Source organism: Amblyraja radiata, chromosome 1 (assembly GCF_010909765.2).
Source record: "Amblyraja radiata isolate CabotCenter1 chromosome 1, sAmbRad1.1.pri, whole genome shotgun sequence".
Lineage (NCBI taxonomy): Eukaryota > Metazoa > Chordata > Chondrichthyes > Rajiformes > Rajidae > Amblyraja > Amblyraja radiata.
The window spans coordinates 54,132,525-54,153,038 of NC_045956.1; the positions used below are offsets into that span (position 1 = coordinate 54,132,525).

The window sequence follows — 20,514 nt, forward strand, 5'->3', positions numbered from 1 at the left end:
GCATGTCTGCATGTGTGTGTTTCTGCATATGTGTGTGTGTGTTTGCATGTGTGTGTATGTCTGGGTCTGCCAGCATGTGTGTGTCTGCATGAGTCCGCGTGTGTGCATGGGTGTGTGTGCGTGTGCGTGTGTGTGTGTGCGTGTGTGTGTGCGCGCATCAGTATAAATCTGTAATAAAAAACAAAAAAATGCTTGAGACAAGCAATAGGTATGGCCGCCCGCATCTGTGTGAAAAATAAGAGCCAACCCTTCAGGTTGAAGTGGGAAGTGCAGCAATTGTAAATGGAAATATAAAGATGACGGGATTGTGGCAAACAATGAAATAAAATCTAACTGAAACATACCCATGCCATTGAGTGGTGCCCTCTCCCATCTAACATGACCACTCCATTGAGCCATTATCTCACCACTTATTCCTGGTAACTCCACTCAAGTATGGCATCTCTGCCAATTTTTTTTAACATGGATAAACTAAAGGGTTGCATTTAATTCATAAACGTTGTCACCATGTGCCACTAGGGTCTGCTCCTCAGGAAGTTCAAATGATTTGGAAATTGCACCCAGTCTGAGGATGTTGTTCTTGTTCAAGATCCTATCACTGGTGTCCACGTATGGTTGCACCACAGCTTCATGAATTAATTAACACAATGGAAGAAATAGTTTCAAAGGAATTCCCTGTCCATCTCAGGAAATGACTAGAGGGGCCTGGCTCCGACGAAGATTTATTTTTGACACACAACCGACTGCTGCTGCTGGAATCTGGAGCAACGAGCAACTGCTGGGGGAGCTCAACGGGTCGAGTAGCATGGGTGCAGGGCAAGGACAGTTGAGATAGTTGGGCTGGCATGGCGGCGCAGCGGTAGTGCTGCTGCCCTACAGCACCAGAGACCCGGGTTCGATCCTGACCAGCGATCACCCAGTACACTAACACTATCTTACACACCGGGGACAATTTACAATTCATAGAAGCATGTCTTGGAAGTGTGGGAGGGGAACCGGAGCACCTTGAGAAAACCCACGAGGTCACTGGGAGAATGTACAAACTCCATACAGGTAACACCCGTAGTCAGGATCGAACCCGGGTCTCTGGCGCTGTAAGGCAGCAACTCTACTACTTGCGCCACCATGCCACCCAATCTCCACCAAACTTATTTAAGAAGGAACTGCAGATGCTGGAAAATTGAAGGCAGACAAAAATGCTGGAGAAACTCAGCGGGTGAGGCAGCATCTAAGGAGCAAAGGAAATAGGCAACGATTCGGGTCGAAATCTTGGTCTGAAGAAAAAATGTTGCCTATTTCCTTCGCTCCATAGATGCTGCCTCACCCGCTGAGTTTCTCCAGCATTTGTGTCTACCCCCACCAAACTTACATTGAATTTTCTTTGCTGTCCTATATTGTTCTTCACCACTGTGTCTACTCTCTTCCTTGATTGTTCCATGCGACTTGGTTTCATTTTCATGCCTTGATCAATAGATGGTTTTGGCGTGAAGAGTTTCTGTTGTTTATGGTTGTGCTTGTGGACATTTGTGTAGGAGTTGGACAGTCATGGTCAGAGCTGCTACAATATAGAGTGACACTGGTCGATTTCACTGAAATCATGTGCACTTTAGAAAATCCTCATCAATCAGGGTATTGAGTCTAGAAATTGAGAAGTCATTTTGTAGCTGTGCAAGATGTTGGTAAGGCCACGTTTGGAGTGCTGTGCATAGTTCTGCTTGCCCTGCTATAAGTAGGGTCTGATATGTGAAACATTAAGAGTTGGCAGGTGTGGTTTTCGAAAAAGCACCCTTTCAAAAACGAATTAGCTCAAGGCAGGTGAAAAGAAGAACTTCCTTATATCCTATATGTTTCATGGCGGAGGATGCACAAGCTTAAATTATTCTTCAGACAATTCATCACTTTTCAAGTGTATGGAAACATGGGAAACAACTTGCACACAACACTGCCCTGCACATTGTGTTGGCTTGCACTAGAGTTGGCTTTGGTGATGGGTTAAATGAAGGCTAGAAGAATGAGGAGAGAGCTCTTACATTTCTTTGACGAATACCACATAAACTCCTATCAAAAGTCAAGAGTGTTTAATTGTCATATGCACTGGTAACAGAACAATGAAATTAGAGTCATGGAGTCATACAGCACGGAAACAGGCCCTTCGGCCCAACCTACCCACGCTGACCAAGGTGCCCCATTTATGTTAGACCCACTTGCCCACATTAGGCCCATATTCCTCGCAACCTTTCCTATCCATGTACCTGTCCAAAGGACTTTCAAATTTGTTATAGTACCTGCCTCAACTACATCTTCTGGCAGCTTGTTCTATATCCCAACCACCCACTGAGTGAAGAAGTTGCCCCTCAGGTTCCTATCAAATTTAAGAATAAGGGGTAAGCCATTTAGAACGGAGATGAGGAAACACTTTTTTTCATAGAGAGTTGTGAGTGTGTGGAATTCTCTGCCTCAGTGGGCGGTGGAGGCAAGTTCTCTGGATGCTTTCAAGAGAGCTGGATAGGGCTCTTAAAGATAAGCGGAGTCAGGGGATATGGGGAAAAGGCAGGAACGGGGTACTGATTGGGGATGATCAGCCATGATTGCATTGAAAGGTGGTGCTGGCTCGAAGGGCCGAATGGCCTACTCCTGCACCTATTATCTATTGTCTATTGTCAAATCTTTCTCCTCTCATCTTAAACCTATTTTCTTTGGTTCTTGATTCCCCTACTCTAGGTAAAATACTCTGTCAATTTGACTTATCTATTCTTCTCATGATTTTATACTCCTCTACAAGAATACCCCTCATCCGCCTGCACTCCAAGGAATAAAAGTCCTAGCCTGCCCAACCATTCCCTAAAGCACGGTCCTCAAGTCCTGGCAACATAGAATAGAATAGAATAGAATAGAATAGAATAGAATTGAATAGAAAATAATAGAATAGACTATTTTAGTATCGCATGTGATAAGTCACAGTGAAATTCTTTGCTTGCATACCATGCCAAGGTATACAAATTGTTGCCCATAAAGGGCACTTACACAGTTACAGATTCTCCCCACCGCCCCCTCGCCTGTTCCCCCTTTGTTCTTCCCCCTCCCCCCCTCCCTCATGGCCGTCCCCCCACGCCGGGTTCTCCTTTGTCCCTTTGTCCCTTCTCTCGGCAGTGGCGTCCTCACTTCCACGTGTCCGTCCTCGTCTGTCGGTCAGCACCATCATCGACCGCTGCACCGACCACTCCACTAGCACTGCCGGGTCCTCTCTGGATGCCTCCGTGGCGCCGACCCTGACCCCAGCTGCAGGCTCCGTCGACCCATGAGGCTCCGGCCTCGGCTTTCCAGCGGCAGCCACGACGCCTCTGGAAGGCCTCTGCTGCTCGCTATGCTTCCGGGAGGCTTCCTTGTACAAAGGCTTTACATCCTCGTAAATCATCTCTGCACCCTTTCCAGCTTAGAATTCTTAATGCATGGCCTGTAACATAATACACACAGATAATATATAATGGACAAAATTCAATAATCAATAACCCTATTACTTGTGCACACAATGATAAAACCTCAGGCTGTGCAAGGCAGGTCTGGAATGAATGTTGGTGTGTCTGGAGTGGGAGTTGAACCAGTAACCCTCTGACATCTGGGGTGAGGGAGGGCTACATCTGAGCCACCCTCTGACATCTGGGGTGAGGGAGGGCTACATCTGAGCCACAGCTGCCACCGCTGGGCTGAAGCTTTGGAACAGAAAGGCATTCATGGTGGTTTTGCAAGCTACAGCCTGCTGCTGATGCCAATATCTGGGGGGAAAACCGAGATCGCAAAGGACAAATATGGCATCCCATTGAAATGCATTGATTTGCATGTGTGTTGTTTGTGCCTCGGTGGTATGGATCATTTTTAATACATTCAACAAAAATAACACATCATAGCTTAATTGAGTTGTCTCTAACTGAACCATTCCTAGGCTCTGGTTTTGTGATCCAGTGAACTAAATTTAAATAGCAGCTTTGCCATGCGTTTTCTTTTGCACCTGGAACAGATTAATTAACATAATTCATTTACATCCACTTATTGTGTTCAGTTTAGTTTGAGCTTAGTTTAGAGATACCGGGTGGAAACAGGGCCTTTGACCCACCGAGTCCACGCTGACCAGCGGTCACCCACACACCAATACTACCCTGCACACACTAGGGACAATTTACAATTTACCAAGCCAATTAACCTACAAACCTGCTCGTCTTTGGAGTGTGGGAGGTAACCGGAGCACCCGGAGAAAACCCACGCGGTCACAGGGAGAATGTACAAACTCCATACTGACAGCACCAGTGGTCAGGATCAAACCCGGATCTCTGGCGCTGTAAGGCAGCAATTCTACCGCTGCGCCACCCTGCCACCCTAAGATGACCTTGTTTCTAAAATAGAATTTAAAAATATATATATATACTAAATATATTGTAAATGACAATAAAAAAAATAGCACTTCATCACTTGCATTATAAATAACTAAATAATGAATTTCAAAATACTTTAAGCAGGCAGTATGATTAACTTTGTCAAATTACATTACATTTTAAAAGTCAATATACAAATGCAATGCAAATTATTTTATGTGTATTGCACCGTAATTGATACATGGGTAGGAAAGGTTTAGAAGGATATGGGCCAAACATGGACAAATGGGACTAGCTTAGATGGGACATCATGGTGGTCATGGCCGAGTTGGGTCAATAGGCCTGTTTCTGTGCTGTACGACTCTATGCCTCTAACTCAGAAGATAACTAGATTTAGTAAAACTCCAATAATCTGGCACACTTGGGACTTTAATGGTGCCAGACTTGCAGAGATCGGATGTTAACCCTGAAATAGGCAGAATTCACTTCCTTATAAATGCAACACATTAATGCAATAAATGTCCCAAGTAACCCATTGAGTTTAAAGCTGTAAGCCAGTATCTTTACTGCTGCGCCACTGTGCTGCCCTCTCCGATTGTATTTTGCATTAATGTCATGTTTTTTTTTTAAATGTCTTCTTTCTTTTTACTGTGTTAAACTTGCAAATTATACGTGTGATTTTTATGTATGAAAATATATGTTATGTGTATTGTCTGAGTCTAGGTGCCTGTGATGCTGGTTTAGTTATAGTTTAGTTTAGAGATACAGCGTGGAAACAGGCCCTTTGGCTCACCGGGTCCGCGCCGACCAGCGATCCCCGCACATTGACACTATCCGACACCAACTAGACAAGTCAAGTCAAGTCAAGTTTATTCGTCACATACACATACGAGATGTGCAGTGAAATGAAAAGTGGCAATGCTCGCGGACCTTGTGCAAAAAGACAAACAAACAAACAAACAACCAAACAAACTATAAACACAATCGCATATTATTTTACATATTAAATATTGTGGGTGGAAGGAAAAACGTTCAGTAAAGTTAGTCCCTGGTGAGATAGGAGTTTACAGTCCTAATGACCTCTGGGAAGAAACTCCTTCTCAACCTCTCTGTTCTCACCGCATGGCAACGGAGGCGTTTGCCTGACCGTAGCAGCTGGAACAGTCCGTTGCAGGGGTGGAATGGGTCTCCCATGATTTTATTGGCTCTGGAGTTGCACCTCCTGATGTATAGTTCCTGCAGAGGGGCGAGTGAAGTTCCGATAGTGCGTTCGGCCGAACGCACTACTCTCTGCAGAGCCTTCTTGTCCTGGGCAGAGCAATTCCCAAACCAGATGGTAATATTTCTGGACAAGATGCTTTCCACAGCCGCTGAGTAGAAGCACTGGAGGATCCTCGGAGACACTCTGAATTTCCTCAATTGCCTGAGGTTGTAAAGGCGCTGCCTTGCCTTACTCACGAGTGCTGCGGCGTGTGATGTCCATGTCATATCCTCAGAGATGTGGACTCCCAGATATTTGAAACAGCTCACCCTATCCACAGTATCCCCATTTATCCTCAATGGCATGTACGTCCTCGGATGATGTGCCCTCCTAAAGTCCACGATCAGCTCCTTAGTTTTTTTGATGTTCAAGAGGAGGCTGTTGTCCTGGCACCAGAGTGCTAGATCAGCCACCTCCTCCCGGTAGGGCTTCTCATCGTTGTCTGAGATCAGGCCCACCACCACAGTGTCATCAGCAAACTTAATTATTGATTTGGAGCTGAACCTAGCCACACAGTCATGTGTGTACAGGGAGTACAATAGGGGGCTGAGGACGCAACCCTGGGGCGATCCTGTACTCAGGGTGAGGGACTTCGATGTATTCCCTCCCATCTTGACTATCTGGGGCCTGGCGGTGAGAAAGTCCAGGGCCCAGACACACAGGGGGGTGTTGAGCCCTAATTCCAGTAGCTAGGGTCAATTTTTACATTTACCATGCCAATTAACCTACAAACCTGTACGTCTTTGGAGTGTGAGAGGAAGCTGAAGATCTCGGAGAAAACCCTCCGGGAGAACGTACAAACTCCGTACAGACTGCACTCGTAGTCGGGATCAAACCCGGGATCTCCGGCGCTCCATTCGCTGTAAGGCAGCAACTCTACCGCTGCGCCACCATGACCGTGCAAGGTTGTTGCCGTACCTCACCATACTTGTACACATGACAATAAACTCAACTTGACTTGAAGGCCAGGATTGAACCTGCCTCTCTGGTGCTGTGAGGCAGCAGCTCTAGATGCCCACATCTGATATTGGTGTGTAGAAAGGAACTGCAGATGCCGGTTAATTCCGAAGATAGACACAAAGTGAACTGGAGTAACACAGCGGATCAGGCAACATCTCTGAATGAAAAGGATGGGTAATGTTTCGAGTCGGAACCCTTCTTCAGACACATTGAAGACTTTACAGTCTGAAGAAGGGTCTCAACCCAAAATGTCACCAATTCCTTTTCTCTCTAGAGATGTTGCCTGACCCGCTGAGTTGCTCCTGCATTTTGTGTCTACATTTGGGTATTGGTTATGGGATAATTTGCGTCCAGCTCATAGTACAAACAGGTTCTTTGTTTATCATCACATCCACAATACAGCACCTCCCCAGTGGAGTACACGGCCCATACTGAAATGGAGTGCACTCATTAACAGGGTTCTGATTGATTTCTTAGCCCAGTATGTGAAGGCCAGTCACTATCATTCCAACCTCCTTACAGCCTTCAGAATCTTCCAGGCTGAAGAAGGGTCCCGCCCTGAAACATTGTCTGTCCATTCCCTCCACAGATGCTGCCTGACCCGCTGAGTTACTCCTGTGCTTTATGTCCTTCTTATGCAAGAGGTAATCAGGAGAATGTAGCAAAGCTAATAAATAGATGATCGCAGGCAGTGGAAGAGGTTTAAGTGACCTTTCCCGCTGTCTAATTTTTACACCATGGCAAGGATCCATGAAGTTATTAACACAGATTAATCTACTATTTAACTCCGTATTATCTGCTTATCTCTTAATTAGCAAAAGCAGCACTGTGAGAAATGTCCTTGGTGGTTCTGAGCCATTTTACAGGATTTCTCCGAGGCGTAGGCGGATTTATTCCATTGAGTTGCTAAGATGCCTCCTGTTTGTTCTGGAATGGGGGATAATATTAAGACATCTTCTTACTGCTTGCTGTTCTTACCCATGTGTGAGGGTGTCGTTCAGGTGAACACCTGCAAAGGACTAGCCGATAATTTGATATCTGCTTTGCATGTTTAATTTAGTTTAGAGACACATCGAGGAAACAGGCCATTCGGCCCACCTGTCCACACGGCCCACCTGTCCACACTAACCTTCGATCGCTCATTCACGCTAGTCCCATGTTATTCCACTTTCTCATGCACACAAGGAGCAATTTACAGAGACCAATTAACTTACAAACCCCCGCACGTCTTTGGGGTGAGGGTGGAAACCCAAAGCACCCAGAAGAAACGCATGCGGTCACAAGGAGAACGTGCAAACTCCACACAGACAAGCACCTGAGGTTAGGATCAAACCAGGGGTCCCTGGTGCTGTGATGCAGCGGCTCTACCAGCTGTGCCACAGTGCTGCATTGTGATAGCTGAGCGTAACTGGCTGAGTTACCATCTGTTTAATGCTTATTTGGCGACTGAAAGAAAAGCGATGGAACGTGGTAACCAATATTTCATCACTTATGCGGTAGTCATTAAAGCTAGGTTTTGTGCAGATGAGTGGCCTTCAAATCACCCACCGTCTTACTGGGGTGAAGGAGGAACGAAGGGAGGTTGGTGCCTGAGGGACCTAGTCTCGTCCCACGGCTACTTCTACAGAGGAAGATCAAATGGACAAACCAGAGGAAGTAGACTGGAAGCAGAGAGGCCATATCCATCTACTCACCAGTAGTTTGGTTTAGTTTAGGTTTACAGCGCGGAAATAGGCCCTTCTGACCACCGAGTCTGCACCAACCAATGATCCCTGAAAACTAAAGGGCCTGTCCCACTTGGCGATTTTTTCGGAGACAGCCGGTGTCATACCAGTGTCGCCAAAAGATTTTGAACATTTCAAAATCCAGCGGCGACAAAATAAATGTGGCGACACTTGAAAAAACACCGCGCGCCATACGTCATCATGCCGCGTCACCGACGCATCATGCCGCAAATTTTTCGGTGACCTGATACCTCAGTCAATGATGCCGGCAGTCTCCGAAAAAATTGTCAAATGGGACAGGCCCTTAACACTATCCTACACACTAGGGACAATTTACAAATTTACAGAAGCCAATTAACCCACAAACCTGTTCTTCATTGGAGTGTGGGAGGAAACCAGAGCACTGGGTGAATACCCATGCAGTCACGGGGAGAACGTGCAAACTCCATACAGACAGCACCCGGTGTTAGGATCAAACCCGGGTCTCTGGCGCTGTAAGACAGCAACTCTACCGCTGTGCCACCGTGCCAGTAATTGTGGAGACATTCCGGTTTTTTTCCTCTGGGGTGTAACAGTTTGTGCTTTCTATCACGGATTACTCTTGCCTAGCGGTGTATTCATTCTTGTATTTCCTTCTCACAGGCCACTCGCCCAAGCTCCTCCTCCTGCAACCTGGCGAGCAGGATGGGTTAGGCCACAGGCTCCTCCGAGACTGTCAGCAGCGGTGCTCCATCATCAGCCAGCAGAAAGCACAGGTCAAGTGGGCCGAGCCGGACGATGGCAGCTATTTCCCTCCACCGGACATGGAACGCCTCACGTCCAAGTGGTGCTCCATCTAGCAGCCCGCCTGAAATATGGCACACTGAGAAACAAAACAAAAAGCAAAACTAAACACTCACCCGACCGAGGCAGGGAGTTCAGAGCGGCGGACTCGGAACTTGGGACCTTGCGGTCGGGACTTAAGCACTCAATGACTTGGTGCAAACTGGGCTGTTGGCAGAGACTGTCGTTTGAACCTGAACGTACTGCTGGAAGAAAACCAACTGGGTCCCGGTCACGTCTTTTTTTTTACTTTCCAATTTACAAGCTCTTACCAAGGGAGCTTTCTTGCCAGTGTGAGGCTGCGCTTAGCATTGCTTACTGTTCTCAGCCTGAAGTGAAACCAACACCCTTTATGTGTTTACACACATACACGCACACACACACACACACAACACACACACGCACATACACACACACGCACATATACACACGCACATACACACACATGCACATACACACGTGCATGTACACACACACACCCATATGCACGCACGCACGCACACACGGACATGGGGCACAGAGGGAGCCTCACTGCATGTGCGCTGCAGTGAGGAATTGAGGGATTTTTTTTTCTTGTGTAAAGATTTTTTTTTATATATAAATTTGCAAACTGACCCTCCGAGCTCACCCTCAACTCCCTTCTATGGTATACATGCACTGTCATTGCTTTAAATATTTGGGAAAAAAATGTTATTGGAAATGGGGTTGGAGGGAATTAAGGCAAATATATTGTATAGGTTCCGATGATCTTGTTAAGGAGAAAGGAAATTTGTACAGTTCTCAAGGTCAGCCATGCTGACACTCCCTAATCACTTGGTCCTTACCTCTTCTGGCCATTATTGCACTTCATTCATTGTTCTTGCCCAGAAGCACCCTGATGCCTCCATCCATCCATGACACTTTGTTACTGCCGACTGGTACATGAGGTTGATTTGATCGCGCTGGAGATTGGTTTCCATCTTTCCTTTCCCATTCCCCCTCCCTCTCCCGCTCCCCTCCCCTTGAGCCTCCCAAGAGCAGATGCAGTGAGGAAACTCCATCATGGACCAATCACCCTGAGATACCCCAACCTCCCACCCCCCGTCCTCAAAGCATTGCTGCTCCGTGTTCTGGCCCTGCTGAACTCACACGCAGTCAGGGACACGCATTAGCCGGAGGTTCAAGCTCAGTCACGCTGAGACACCAACGCTCTTCCCTTCAGAGCAAGTGCGGGATTGTTTTATTTGAAGAACTGGAACAGAATATTTAAAGGTGTCGGGACAGACAGACTGACGGGACAGACTTGTGGCAAAAAGTACTTTCACATTGCAAATAGAGCAGGGATTCTTGAGTAAGCTTTCGTGAGCTGTATCACTATACTATTTCTTTTGAAGCAGATTTGTTGAGAATATTGGAATTTTTAAAAAATAAAGTCAAAAGCTGTTTTTTTTACATTTTATTGTGGTTTATCATTTATTTGGATGGGAGACACATACAACATTTTTTTTTATCCTGGTTTAATCCGGGTTTGATCCTGACCTCAGGTGGTGTCTATGTGGAGTTTTCATGTTCGTCCTGTGACCACGTTGGTTGCACTGGTTTCCTCCCACATCTCAAAAACGCCTGGGTTTGTAAGTTATTTGGCCTCTGTAAAGAGCCACCAGTATTTGGGGAATGGAAATGGGATAACTTAGAACTAGTATGAGCAGGTGATTGATGGTTGGTGTGGCCTCGGTGGGCCTGCTGCATCATTCAATCAATTGGGAGCTGAAATCCCACTACAATATAACTTAAGCACAATTCTTTAAAAAATCTGGAAATTAAAATGTTGTCATTGGTAAATGTGGCTCTAAATCTGTTTGATTGCTATAAAAACGCATCTGGTTCTTTAATATCTACCGGAATGTAACCTGCCCTAGGGTCAAAATACGAAGGCTGAAGGCCTGGAGAGGAGAGTCTATCTGGGCAGCTGCAGCTTGGACTGTCTAAAATGGTGACTAAATCTGGTGACAATTGCATATGGACTCAGTGGGCCATTTACATGCATGGGATACTAAATTGGGGATTGTCTTTATGTATGGTAACAATCTCACTAGCCTATATGATTCCACTAGCCCCTAGAGCTCTATCTAAATCTCTTAAATCCATGCAGTGACTTGGCCTCCACTGCCCTCTGTGGCAGGGAATTCCACAAATTCACAACTCTCTGGGAGAAAAAGTTTTTTCTCACCTCAGTCTTAAATGGCCTCCCCTTTATTCTAAGACTGTGGCCCCTGGTTCTCCGGGAGTTCCGGTTTCCTCCCACAATCCAAAGACGTACAGGTTTGTAGGTTAATTGGCTTCTGTAAATTGTAAATTGTGCCTAGTGTGTGTAGGATAGTGTTCGTGCAGAGGTGATCGCTGGACAATGCTGACTTGGTGGGACAAAGGACCTGTTCTCGCTCTGTATCTCTAAACTAAAAGGGTTTTAACCCAAAATATCACCTAGCCATATTCTCCGGAGATGCTGCCTGACCTGCTGAGTTATTCCAACAATTTTGTGCTTTTGTATAAATCAGCATCTGCAGTTCTTTGTTCCTAGAATGGCACGGTCATTTTAGCTGCTGTCTGAAGTGTCTCGTCAGCAGTTTGTGACTGGCACCGTGGCTGCCAGTGACACCCACATCCCCGAGGGAGTGAACAACAGAATAAAAATCCCTTTCATGTGAATTCTGCACAGCAGCAAGCAAACGGAATTAACACAACGGCACTTTGATCCTGGTGGAGGTTAAGGTTCTACTTAAGAAGCACAGACTGAAGTTCAGGACCCAGATGAACTGTCTTAACCTGCTGATATCAAAGAGGAGATGCTGTTTGGTGGAGGCGCTGGAAAAATTTCCAACGGAAACACATCTCATTTCCTCCGGTGGGGAAACGCATTCCTCGCTGTTAATGGGGGACATCATTGAATGAACATGTGAGTGTTGTGGGCCTTGATGCTGTGAACTCACTGGCTGAGAGCCCAAAGGCCTCTTGTGTAGGAAGCCAACTGTGCTGATGCAAAAACATGACAGGAAAAAAGTTTCTGGCAAGAGGAACCAAAGATACTCTTTGGAGTTTCTGGAATATAGAAAGAACTGGATCAGATTAAACCCATTCCCGCCGACGTTTCTTTAGTGGTTTTCCAATTATTGGTTGGGGATAGACACAAAATGCTGGAGTAATTCAGTGGGACAGGCAGCATCTCTGGAGAGAAGGAATAGGTGACGTTTCGGGTCGAGATCCTTCTCCAGTACTTCTTTACTGAACTTTACATTGCTCTGTACGTTAGTCCCTTTATCCTGTATCTGTACACTGTGGACGGCTGAATTGTAATCATTTGTAGTCTTTCCGCTGACAGGTTAGCACACAACAAAAAGCTTTTCACTGTACCTCACTAAACGTGACAATAAACTAAACTAGAACCAAACTAACTTTTCACCTCAGATAGACACAAAAAGCTGGCGTAACCCAGCGGGACGGGCAGCGTCTCTGGAGAGGAGGAATAGGTGATGTTTCGGGTCGAGACCCTTCTTCAGACTGGTTAGGGATAAGGGAAAACGAGAGATGAAGACGGTGATGTGGAGAGATAAAAAACAATGAATAAAAGATATGCAAAAATGTAATGATGATAAAGGAAACAGGCCATTGTTAGCTCTTTGTAGGGTGAAAAAAAGAAGCTAGTGCGACTTGGGTTGGGGAGGGATAGAGAGAGAGGGAATGCCGGGGCTACCTGAAGTGAGAGAAATCAACATTCATACCACTGGCCTGTAAGCTGCCCTAGAGAAATATGAGATGCTGTTCCTCCAATTTATGTTTAGCCTCACTCTGACAATGGAGGAGACCCAGGACAGAAAGGTGTGTGTGGGGATGGGAAGGAGAATTAATGCCTTTGTGTCAAGACATGCGACTGATAGCGATCTGTTCTCAGCAACACTTGGCAGCTCGCACTCCTGCTGCCTGTCGGGAGTAGGGGTTTCCACTGTGTTCCTCCAATTAGAACTTAATGTCTTCACAATGCACTTTCCCACTAGTGGAATCATCCTCTCCACATCCACTCTATCCAGGACTTTCACTATTTGGTAAGTTTCAATGAAATCAACCCCTCATCCTTCTAAACTCCAGCGAGTACAGGCCCAGTGCGCTCATCATATGTTAACCCAATCATGCCTGGGATCATTCTTGTAAACCTCCTCAGGACCATCTCCAATGCCAGAACATCCTTCCTCAGACATGGGGCCCAAAATTGCTCACAATATTCCAAATGCAGACTGACCAGTGCCTTATAAAGCCCCAGCATTACATCCCTGTTTTTGTATTCTAGTTCTCTCGAAATAAATGCTAGCATTGCATTTGCCTTTCTTACTACTGATTGAACTTGCAAATTAGCTTTTTGTGAATCCTACACCAGCACTCCCAAGTCCCTTTGCACCTTTCTGAATTATCTACCCATTTAGGAAATAGTCTATGCCTTTATTCCTACTATCAAAATGCAAGAGGGTAAAATTGTATCTGTGGTCCTAAAACATTTGACGACAATATTATAACCAAGAGTGTTTAAATTATAGAAATTGGTGATATTTCCAATTACTGCTGACGAATGCTGCATTCTACTGTATAGCACCGTTTACAACCTCAGCATGTTCCATTGGTGTAGAAGAACGTGGGTCACAGACTGGCTATGGTTTTATTGAAGAATTGAAGAGGTTTGTGTTTAGTTTAGTTTAGAGATACAGCGCAGAAACAGGCCCTTCAGCCCACCGAGTCCACGTCAACCAGTGATCACCCCCATACACTGGCACTATCCTCCACACGAGGGACAATTTACAATCTTTACCGAAGCCAATTCACCTACAAACCTGTCTAATTCTGGAGTGTGGGAGGAAACCGGAGCACTCAGGGAAAACCCACGTAGTCACAGGGAGAATGTACAAACTCCGTACAGACAGCACCTGTAGTCAGGATCGAACCTAGGTCTCTAGTGTTGTAACGATACGATACGATAAAACTTTATTCATCCCGGAGGGAAATTGGTCTACCGTTTCCTATTCTACCGCCGTGCCACTGTTTACACGACTTAATGGTCTTCACCTGTGTATATGCACCCTTGCACATAGCCAGTTGCATAGAAATTCATCCCCTATCAACAGTTCCAGTAGTGGTCAACAGTACATTATACTCTGAACTTCATCTCTTGAAGTCAAAAGAAAGTCCAGGTACATGGGGGCACAAGAAACCGATGGAATCTTGAGCAGCGAACAGATGGTTGGAGCGACTCGTAATCAGAACAGAAACATCTTCTGTCCATTCTCTCCTCAGATGCTGATACTTTCGACTTTATACTTTAGTCAGAGGGTGGTGAATCTGTGGAATTATTTGCCACAGAAGGCTGTGGAGGCCAAGTCAAGTTAAAGCAGAGATAGGTACTGTAGATTCTTGATTAGTAAGGAAGTCAGGGGTTATGGGGAGAAGGCAGGAGAATGGAGATAAGAGGGGAAGATAGGTCAGCCATGATTGAATGGCAGAGTAGACTTGATGGGCCGAATGTCCTAATTCTACTCCCATCACTTATGCCCATATGACCTTATGACCCGCTAAGTTCCTCCATCATTTTGTTCTTTGCTTCAGATACACAGTGTTGATACCGACCTTACAATTGAATTGGAAGTACTGCCAAAAGCTTTTAATTTCATGCTCTGATAATATTTTTTGAGTGTGAATGAAAGGATAGATGGTAAAGTGTTTCTAGCATTTGTGTATATTTATATAAAATAATGTGCGTCCAGATTATGCAACAAGTTGACTCAATGAAGAAGCCAGAATTCCCTGCCACAGAGGGCAGTGGAGGCCAAGTCACTGGATGGATTTAAGAGAGAGTTAGATAGAGCTCTAGGGGCAAGTGGGGGCAAGGGATATGGGGAGAAGGCAGGCACGGGTTATTGATAGGGGATGATCAACCATGATCACAATGAATGGCGGTGCTGGCTCGAAGGGCCGAATGGCCTCCTGCACCTATTTTCTATATTTTCTATGTTTCTAATGTGATGTGAAGGAACTGCAGATGCTTGTCTATACTGAAGATAGACACAAAATGCTGGAGTAGCTGCAGGTCAGGCAGCATCTCTGGAAAAAAAGAATAGGTGACGCTTTGAATCGGAATCCTTCTTCAGATGTGGTGGGAATATGGAGCAAGCTGTCAGAGGACGTAGTTGAGGCAATATTTAAAAGACATTTAGACAGGTACATGGGTAGGAAAGGTTTAGAGGGATATGGGTCAAGCGCGGGCTAGTGAGACTAGAGTAGATGGGGACATCTTGGTCGACGTAGATGAGTTGGGCTGAAGGGCCTGTTTCCGTGCTGTATGACTATGTCGAAATGAGACCAAACAAGGCAGTCAGAGCGGACATGTGAGCTGCAATTAAACAGATTGGCTGCAGGAAGTAATATTAACAAGTGGATGACGTGTCACACACTGCTTTTTACACATGGCACCCTTCATAAGACTGTGACTTTTATCAAGCCATGAACTCACAATCGAAAAAGGTTAAAGTACAAGTTTTGGCTGATGGGCATATTTGAAAACAAATATGGAGAGAACTTGAAACCTGGGGCAAAGAACATGCAACCTTACAGCAGCGGGGAATCTGAAACAAAAACCAGGAGCTGCTGGAAATGCCCAGGTGGTCAGGCTCTGCTGGTGAGGACATCAGACGGATTGACAATTCAGACCAGAGGGAGGTGCAAAGGGGTATTTTGACAGCGGGCCCACATTAAAACATTGTCTGGTGGTGGCTGATGCACTGTGTATGGGCAGTGTGTTTTGTCTAGAGCATGGGGTTGTGCAGAGCTAACCGGCAAGGTAAAGTTCTCTACAAGTTTGCTCAGTAACATAACCATGTACTATTGACAGCGGCTTTTAACACAAGCTCGTTTGATGGAGTGAAGAGTGTGTATTTGAGTAAAATAACTCTGGTATAATGTCAGACCAATTCTTTTCAAAGCGGCAAGCCTTTTACTGATGACTGCCACAGTTTTAATCATCTTCACTTAAGATAATTTAAATTTAAACCACACTCACTAGGAAACCAATAATAATACCTGTATGTTTTATTTTGATGTTTGACATTGGGTCACATTGTTGGGGAGCAGGGGGATCTTACATTTCATATTATGGAGATACATCAAACGCAGGTTTGGTTGTATTAAAGATTATATGGGGTATTAATAGGGCAAGGAGTGAGAAAGAGCTTCCTCTGACATATATTTAATGACCAGAGGATATTAAATTAAAACAATACTCAAGAGTAGAGTCAATACAGATATATTGTCATATGTTTTACTCTTTAAACACCATGATAAATTACAAAAAGTTCAGTATATATTATATATATATATAATATATATAAAGGTATATATATATATATACACCTTTATTTTAACTTTGACGTTAAGTCACATTGTTGGCGAGTTCAGTATATATATATATATATATATATATATATATATATATATATATATATACAGTGGCTTGCAAAAGTATTCATACCCTTTGAACTTTTCCAAATTTTGTCACCTACAACACAAACGTAAATGTATTTTCTTGGGATTTTTATGTGATAGACAACACAAAGTGGTGCATAATTGTGAATTGGGAAGGAAAATGATACATGGTTTTCAAATTTTATTACAAATAAAAACTGAAAAGTGTGGCATGCAAAGGTATTCAGCCCCCCTGAGTCAATACTTTGTAGAACCACCTTTCGCTGCAATAACAGCTGCAAGTCTTTTGGGGTATGTCTCTACCAGCTTTGCACATCTAGAGACTGAAATTTTTGCCATTTTCTTTGCAAAATAGCTCAAGCTCAGTCAGATTGGATGGGAGCGTCTGTGAACAGCAATTTCAAGTCTTGCCACGAGATCTCAATTGGATTTAGGTCTGGACTTTGACTGGGCCATTCTAACACATGAATATGCTTTGATCTAAACCATTCCATTGTAGCTCTGGCTGTATGTTTAGGGTCGTTGTCCTGCTGGAAGGTGAACCTCCGCCCCAGTCTCAAGTCTATTTGCAGACTCTAACAGGTTTTCTTCCAAGATTGCCCTGTATTGGCTGCCATCCATCTTCCCATCAACTCTGACCAGCTTCCCTGTCCCTGCTGAAGAAAAGCATCCCCACAGCATGATGCTGCCACCACCATGTTCACAGTGGGAGGTGTGTTCAGGGTGATGTGCAGTGTTAGTTTTCCGCAACACATAGCGTTTTGCATTTAGGCCACAACTTCAATTTTGGTCTCATCTGACCAGAGCACCTCCTCCACATGTTTGCTGTGTCCCCCACATGGCTTGTGGCAAACTGCAAACGGGACATCTTATGGCTTTTTTTCAGCAATGGCTTTCTTCTTGCCACTCTTCCATAAAGGCCCCGATTTGGGAGTGCACGACTAATAGTTGTCCTGTGGACCAGATTCTCCCACCTGAGCTGTGGATCTCTGCAGCTCCTCCAGAGTTACCATGGGCCTCTTGGCTGCTTCTCTGATCAACGCTCTCCTTGCCCGGCCTGTCAGTTTAGGTGGACGGCCATGTCTTGGTAGGTTTGCAGTTGTGGCATACTCTTTCCATTTTCGGATGATGGATTGAACAGTGCTCCGTGAGATGTTCAAAGCTTGGGATATTTTTTTATAACCTAACCCTGCTTTAAACTTCTCCACAACTTTATCCCTGACCTGTCTGGTGTGTTACTTGGGCTTCATGATGCTGTTTGTTCACTAATGTTCTCTAACAAACCTCTGAGGCCTTCACAGAACAGTTGTATTTATATTGAGATTAGATTACACACAAGTGGACTTTATTTACTAATTAGGTGACTTCTGAAGGCATTTGGTTGCACTGGATTTTATTTAGGGGTATCAGAGTAAAGGGGGCTGAATACTTTTGTACGCCACACTTTTTATTTGTACAAAAAATTTGAAAACCATGTATCATTTCACCTTCCACTTCACAATTATGCGCCACTGTATATATATATATAATGTATATATTTTAAGATGAACTGAGCGGTTATTTGAGGTTTTCCATCTGAAAGTCATGAACCTGATTTCCAGGGAGACACAGCGGCAAAACATTGGAGCTACTGCCATACAGCGCCAGACACCCGGGATCAATCCTGACTATGGGAGCTGTCTGTCCGGAGTTTGTATGTTCTCCCTGTGACCCTGCGTGGGGTTCTCCGAGATCTTCGGCTTCCTCCACACTCCAAAAGACGTACAGGTTGTCGGTTTATTGGGTTGGTATAAATGTAAAAATTGTGCTTCGTGTGTGTAGGGTAGTGTTAATGTGCAGGGATGCTGGTGACAGCGGACTCAGTGGGCAGGAGGCCTGTTTCCACGCTGTATCTCTACACTAAAGTAAACTAAACCATACTGTTATAAAACAAACACTGCTGGAGGAACTCAGTAGGCCAAATAGCATTTGTGGAGGGCAAATGTTTTTGATTGAGGAGTGATGATGGGAGATTATACATTTCCCTCCACAGATGCTTCCTGATCCTCAGAGATCCGCAGTTTGCATTATTTTTGCTCCTGATTCCACCATCTGCAGTGTCTTGTGTCTCCATCGGTACCGTTACTGCTGAGAATCATAAGGCTTAATTATGCGGTGAGTTTTAAAGGGTGGGTATCAAACCACAGTCCTCTTGTCTCAGAAACAAGACTTATCGAACCAACGCTTCTAATGAGAAACACTGGAAGGACAAGAGAAGGGCTTCACCTTCTACTCATTAGTGTGACAGATCCCCAAGTGGCAGTACAGTGCTAGAGCTGCTGCCTCACAGCGCCAGAGACTCGGGTTCGATCCCGACAACTGGTGCTGTCTGTACAGATTTTGCCCTTCTCCCTGTGACTACGTAGATTTTCTCCCGGTGGACCCGGTTTTCCTCCCACATCCCAAGACATGCAAGTTTGTAGGTTAATTGCCTCTGTAAATTGCCCCTAGTGTGTAGGGAGTGAGATGCAAAAGGGGATAACTTAAGAAGTACTTGTGAATGAGTGGTGGATGGTCAGTGTGGACTCTGTGGGCCACAGGGCCTGTTTCCATGCTGTATCTCTAGAGATACTGTGTGGAAACAGGTCCATCGGCCCAATGAGTCCACGCCGACCAGCGATCCCAGTACACCAGCACTATCCTACACACAGGGGACAATTTAGAAATCTTTACCAAAGAAAATTAAGCGGCAAGCCTGTACGTCTTTAGAGTGTGGGAGGAAACCGGAGCACCCGGAGACAACCCACGCTCTGTCAAGCTTTAGTTGGAGAATAACCAATTTGTTTTCTCTTTTCTTTAAGGAAAACAAAACACATTCACGACGGGAAAGACAAAAGCAGCAACACCGAGCCCGCTTCCAGAGATGGAGGCTTGTTGACATTTTGCTCACAATCACTCTTGCTCAGCGACTCGTCCATTTCATCTCAGTCCGATTGTCCTCTTCAGATCAGCTACTAAATGGCAGCTGGACTTGGACCCACATCAAGATCACACATGGCCTGTACAAGGTGCATAAAACACAGGGAAAAGACTGTAGGTCTCAGGCTCAGAAAATGGCCCCTGGGTTTACCTTTTGCTGAAATGTAGGTAGATTTAGTTCTATTTAACGGTTTTCTGAACTAGCATCTGTTTCTCCCTCCTTTATTTACTTTACATCTTAATGTTCTTACGTGCAAATTTGCAGTGAAGGTCAATTAATAAGAAATACATTTAGAGATCAGGAACTCATTGATTCAGTCAGAGGGTTGACAGGAAGACACAGACCTCATGTAAGTGCTACTGAGCTTTGAGATTCTGTACAGTGCACGATAGTCAAGTGCTGGGGAATCTCCCAGGCATTTTACATCAACTTGGGAATAAAAGCAGTGCAATCCTTGGAAGAAAAATAAACACTACAGCTCTGGAATCTTCCAAGTTGGTGCAAGCAGGAGAATCGATGGGCAGCACAGTGTTGTCACTGTGGAGTTTGCATGTTCTCGTATGGGTTTCCTCCAGGTGCTGTAGTTTCCTCCCACATCGTAAAAACGTGCAGGTCTGTAGGTTAATCGGCCTCTGTAATTTGCCCCCAGTGCGTACGGAATGGTTGAGATAGGTTTTAAAGGTTTCAAAGGTCTTTTATTGTCACATGTACCAATTAAGGTACAGTGCTGTTCGTCTTACCTTACAGCCATAGTGAAAAAAGCAGCAACAAGACACACAACTACATAAAAGTTAACATAAACATTCCCCACGTTCCTCACTGTGATGTAAGGCAATAAAGTCTAATCTTCTTCCCTCATTTTGCTCCCATGGTCGGGCCAGTCAAACCATCCGGAGTCGGGGCATTCAAAGCTCCCGCAGCCGG

At 45.0% G+C, this 20,514-nt stretch overlaps 1 protein-coding gene across 3 annotated transcripts in view; it reads left to right on the forward strand.

Moving 5' to 3' along the window:
• lef1 (lymphoid enhancer binding factor 1) overlaps window positions 1–19,753 on the forward strand; it is a 184,822-nt gene extending 165,069 nt beyond the window's left edge. For 2 of the 3 annotated variants that reach the window (XM_033022110.1, XM_033022111.1), the window contains exon 10: window positions 8,955–10,564. In XM_033022110.1, coding sequence (XP_032878001.1) covers window positions 8,955–9,151 — 197 coding nt within the window. In that variant the 3' untranslated portion in view covers window positions 9,152–10,564. Of the gene's footprint in view, window positions 1–8,954; window positions 10,565–19,471 lie in introns of those variants that run through there. The other variant, XM_033022112.1, reaches the window with a different exon arrangement.
• The last annotated feature ends 761 nt before the right edge of the window (window positions 19,754–20,514 follow it).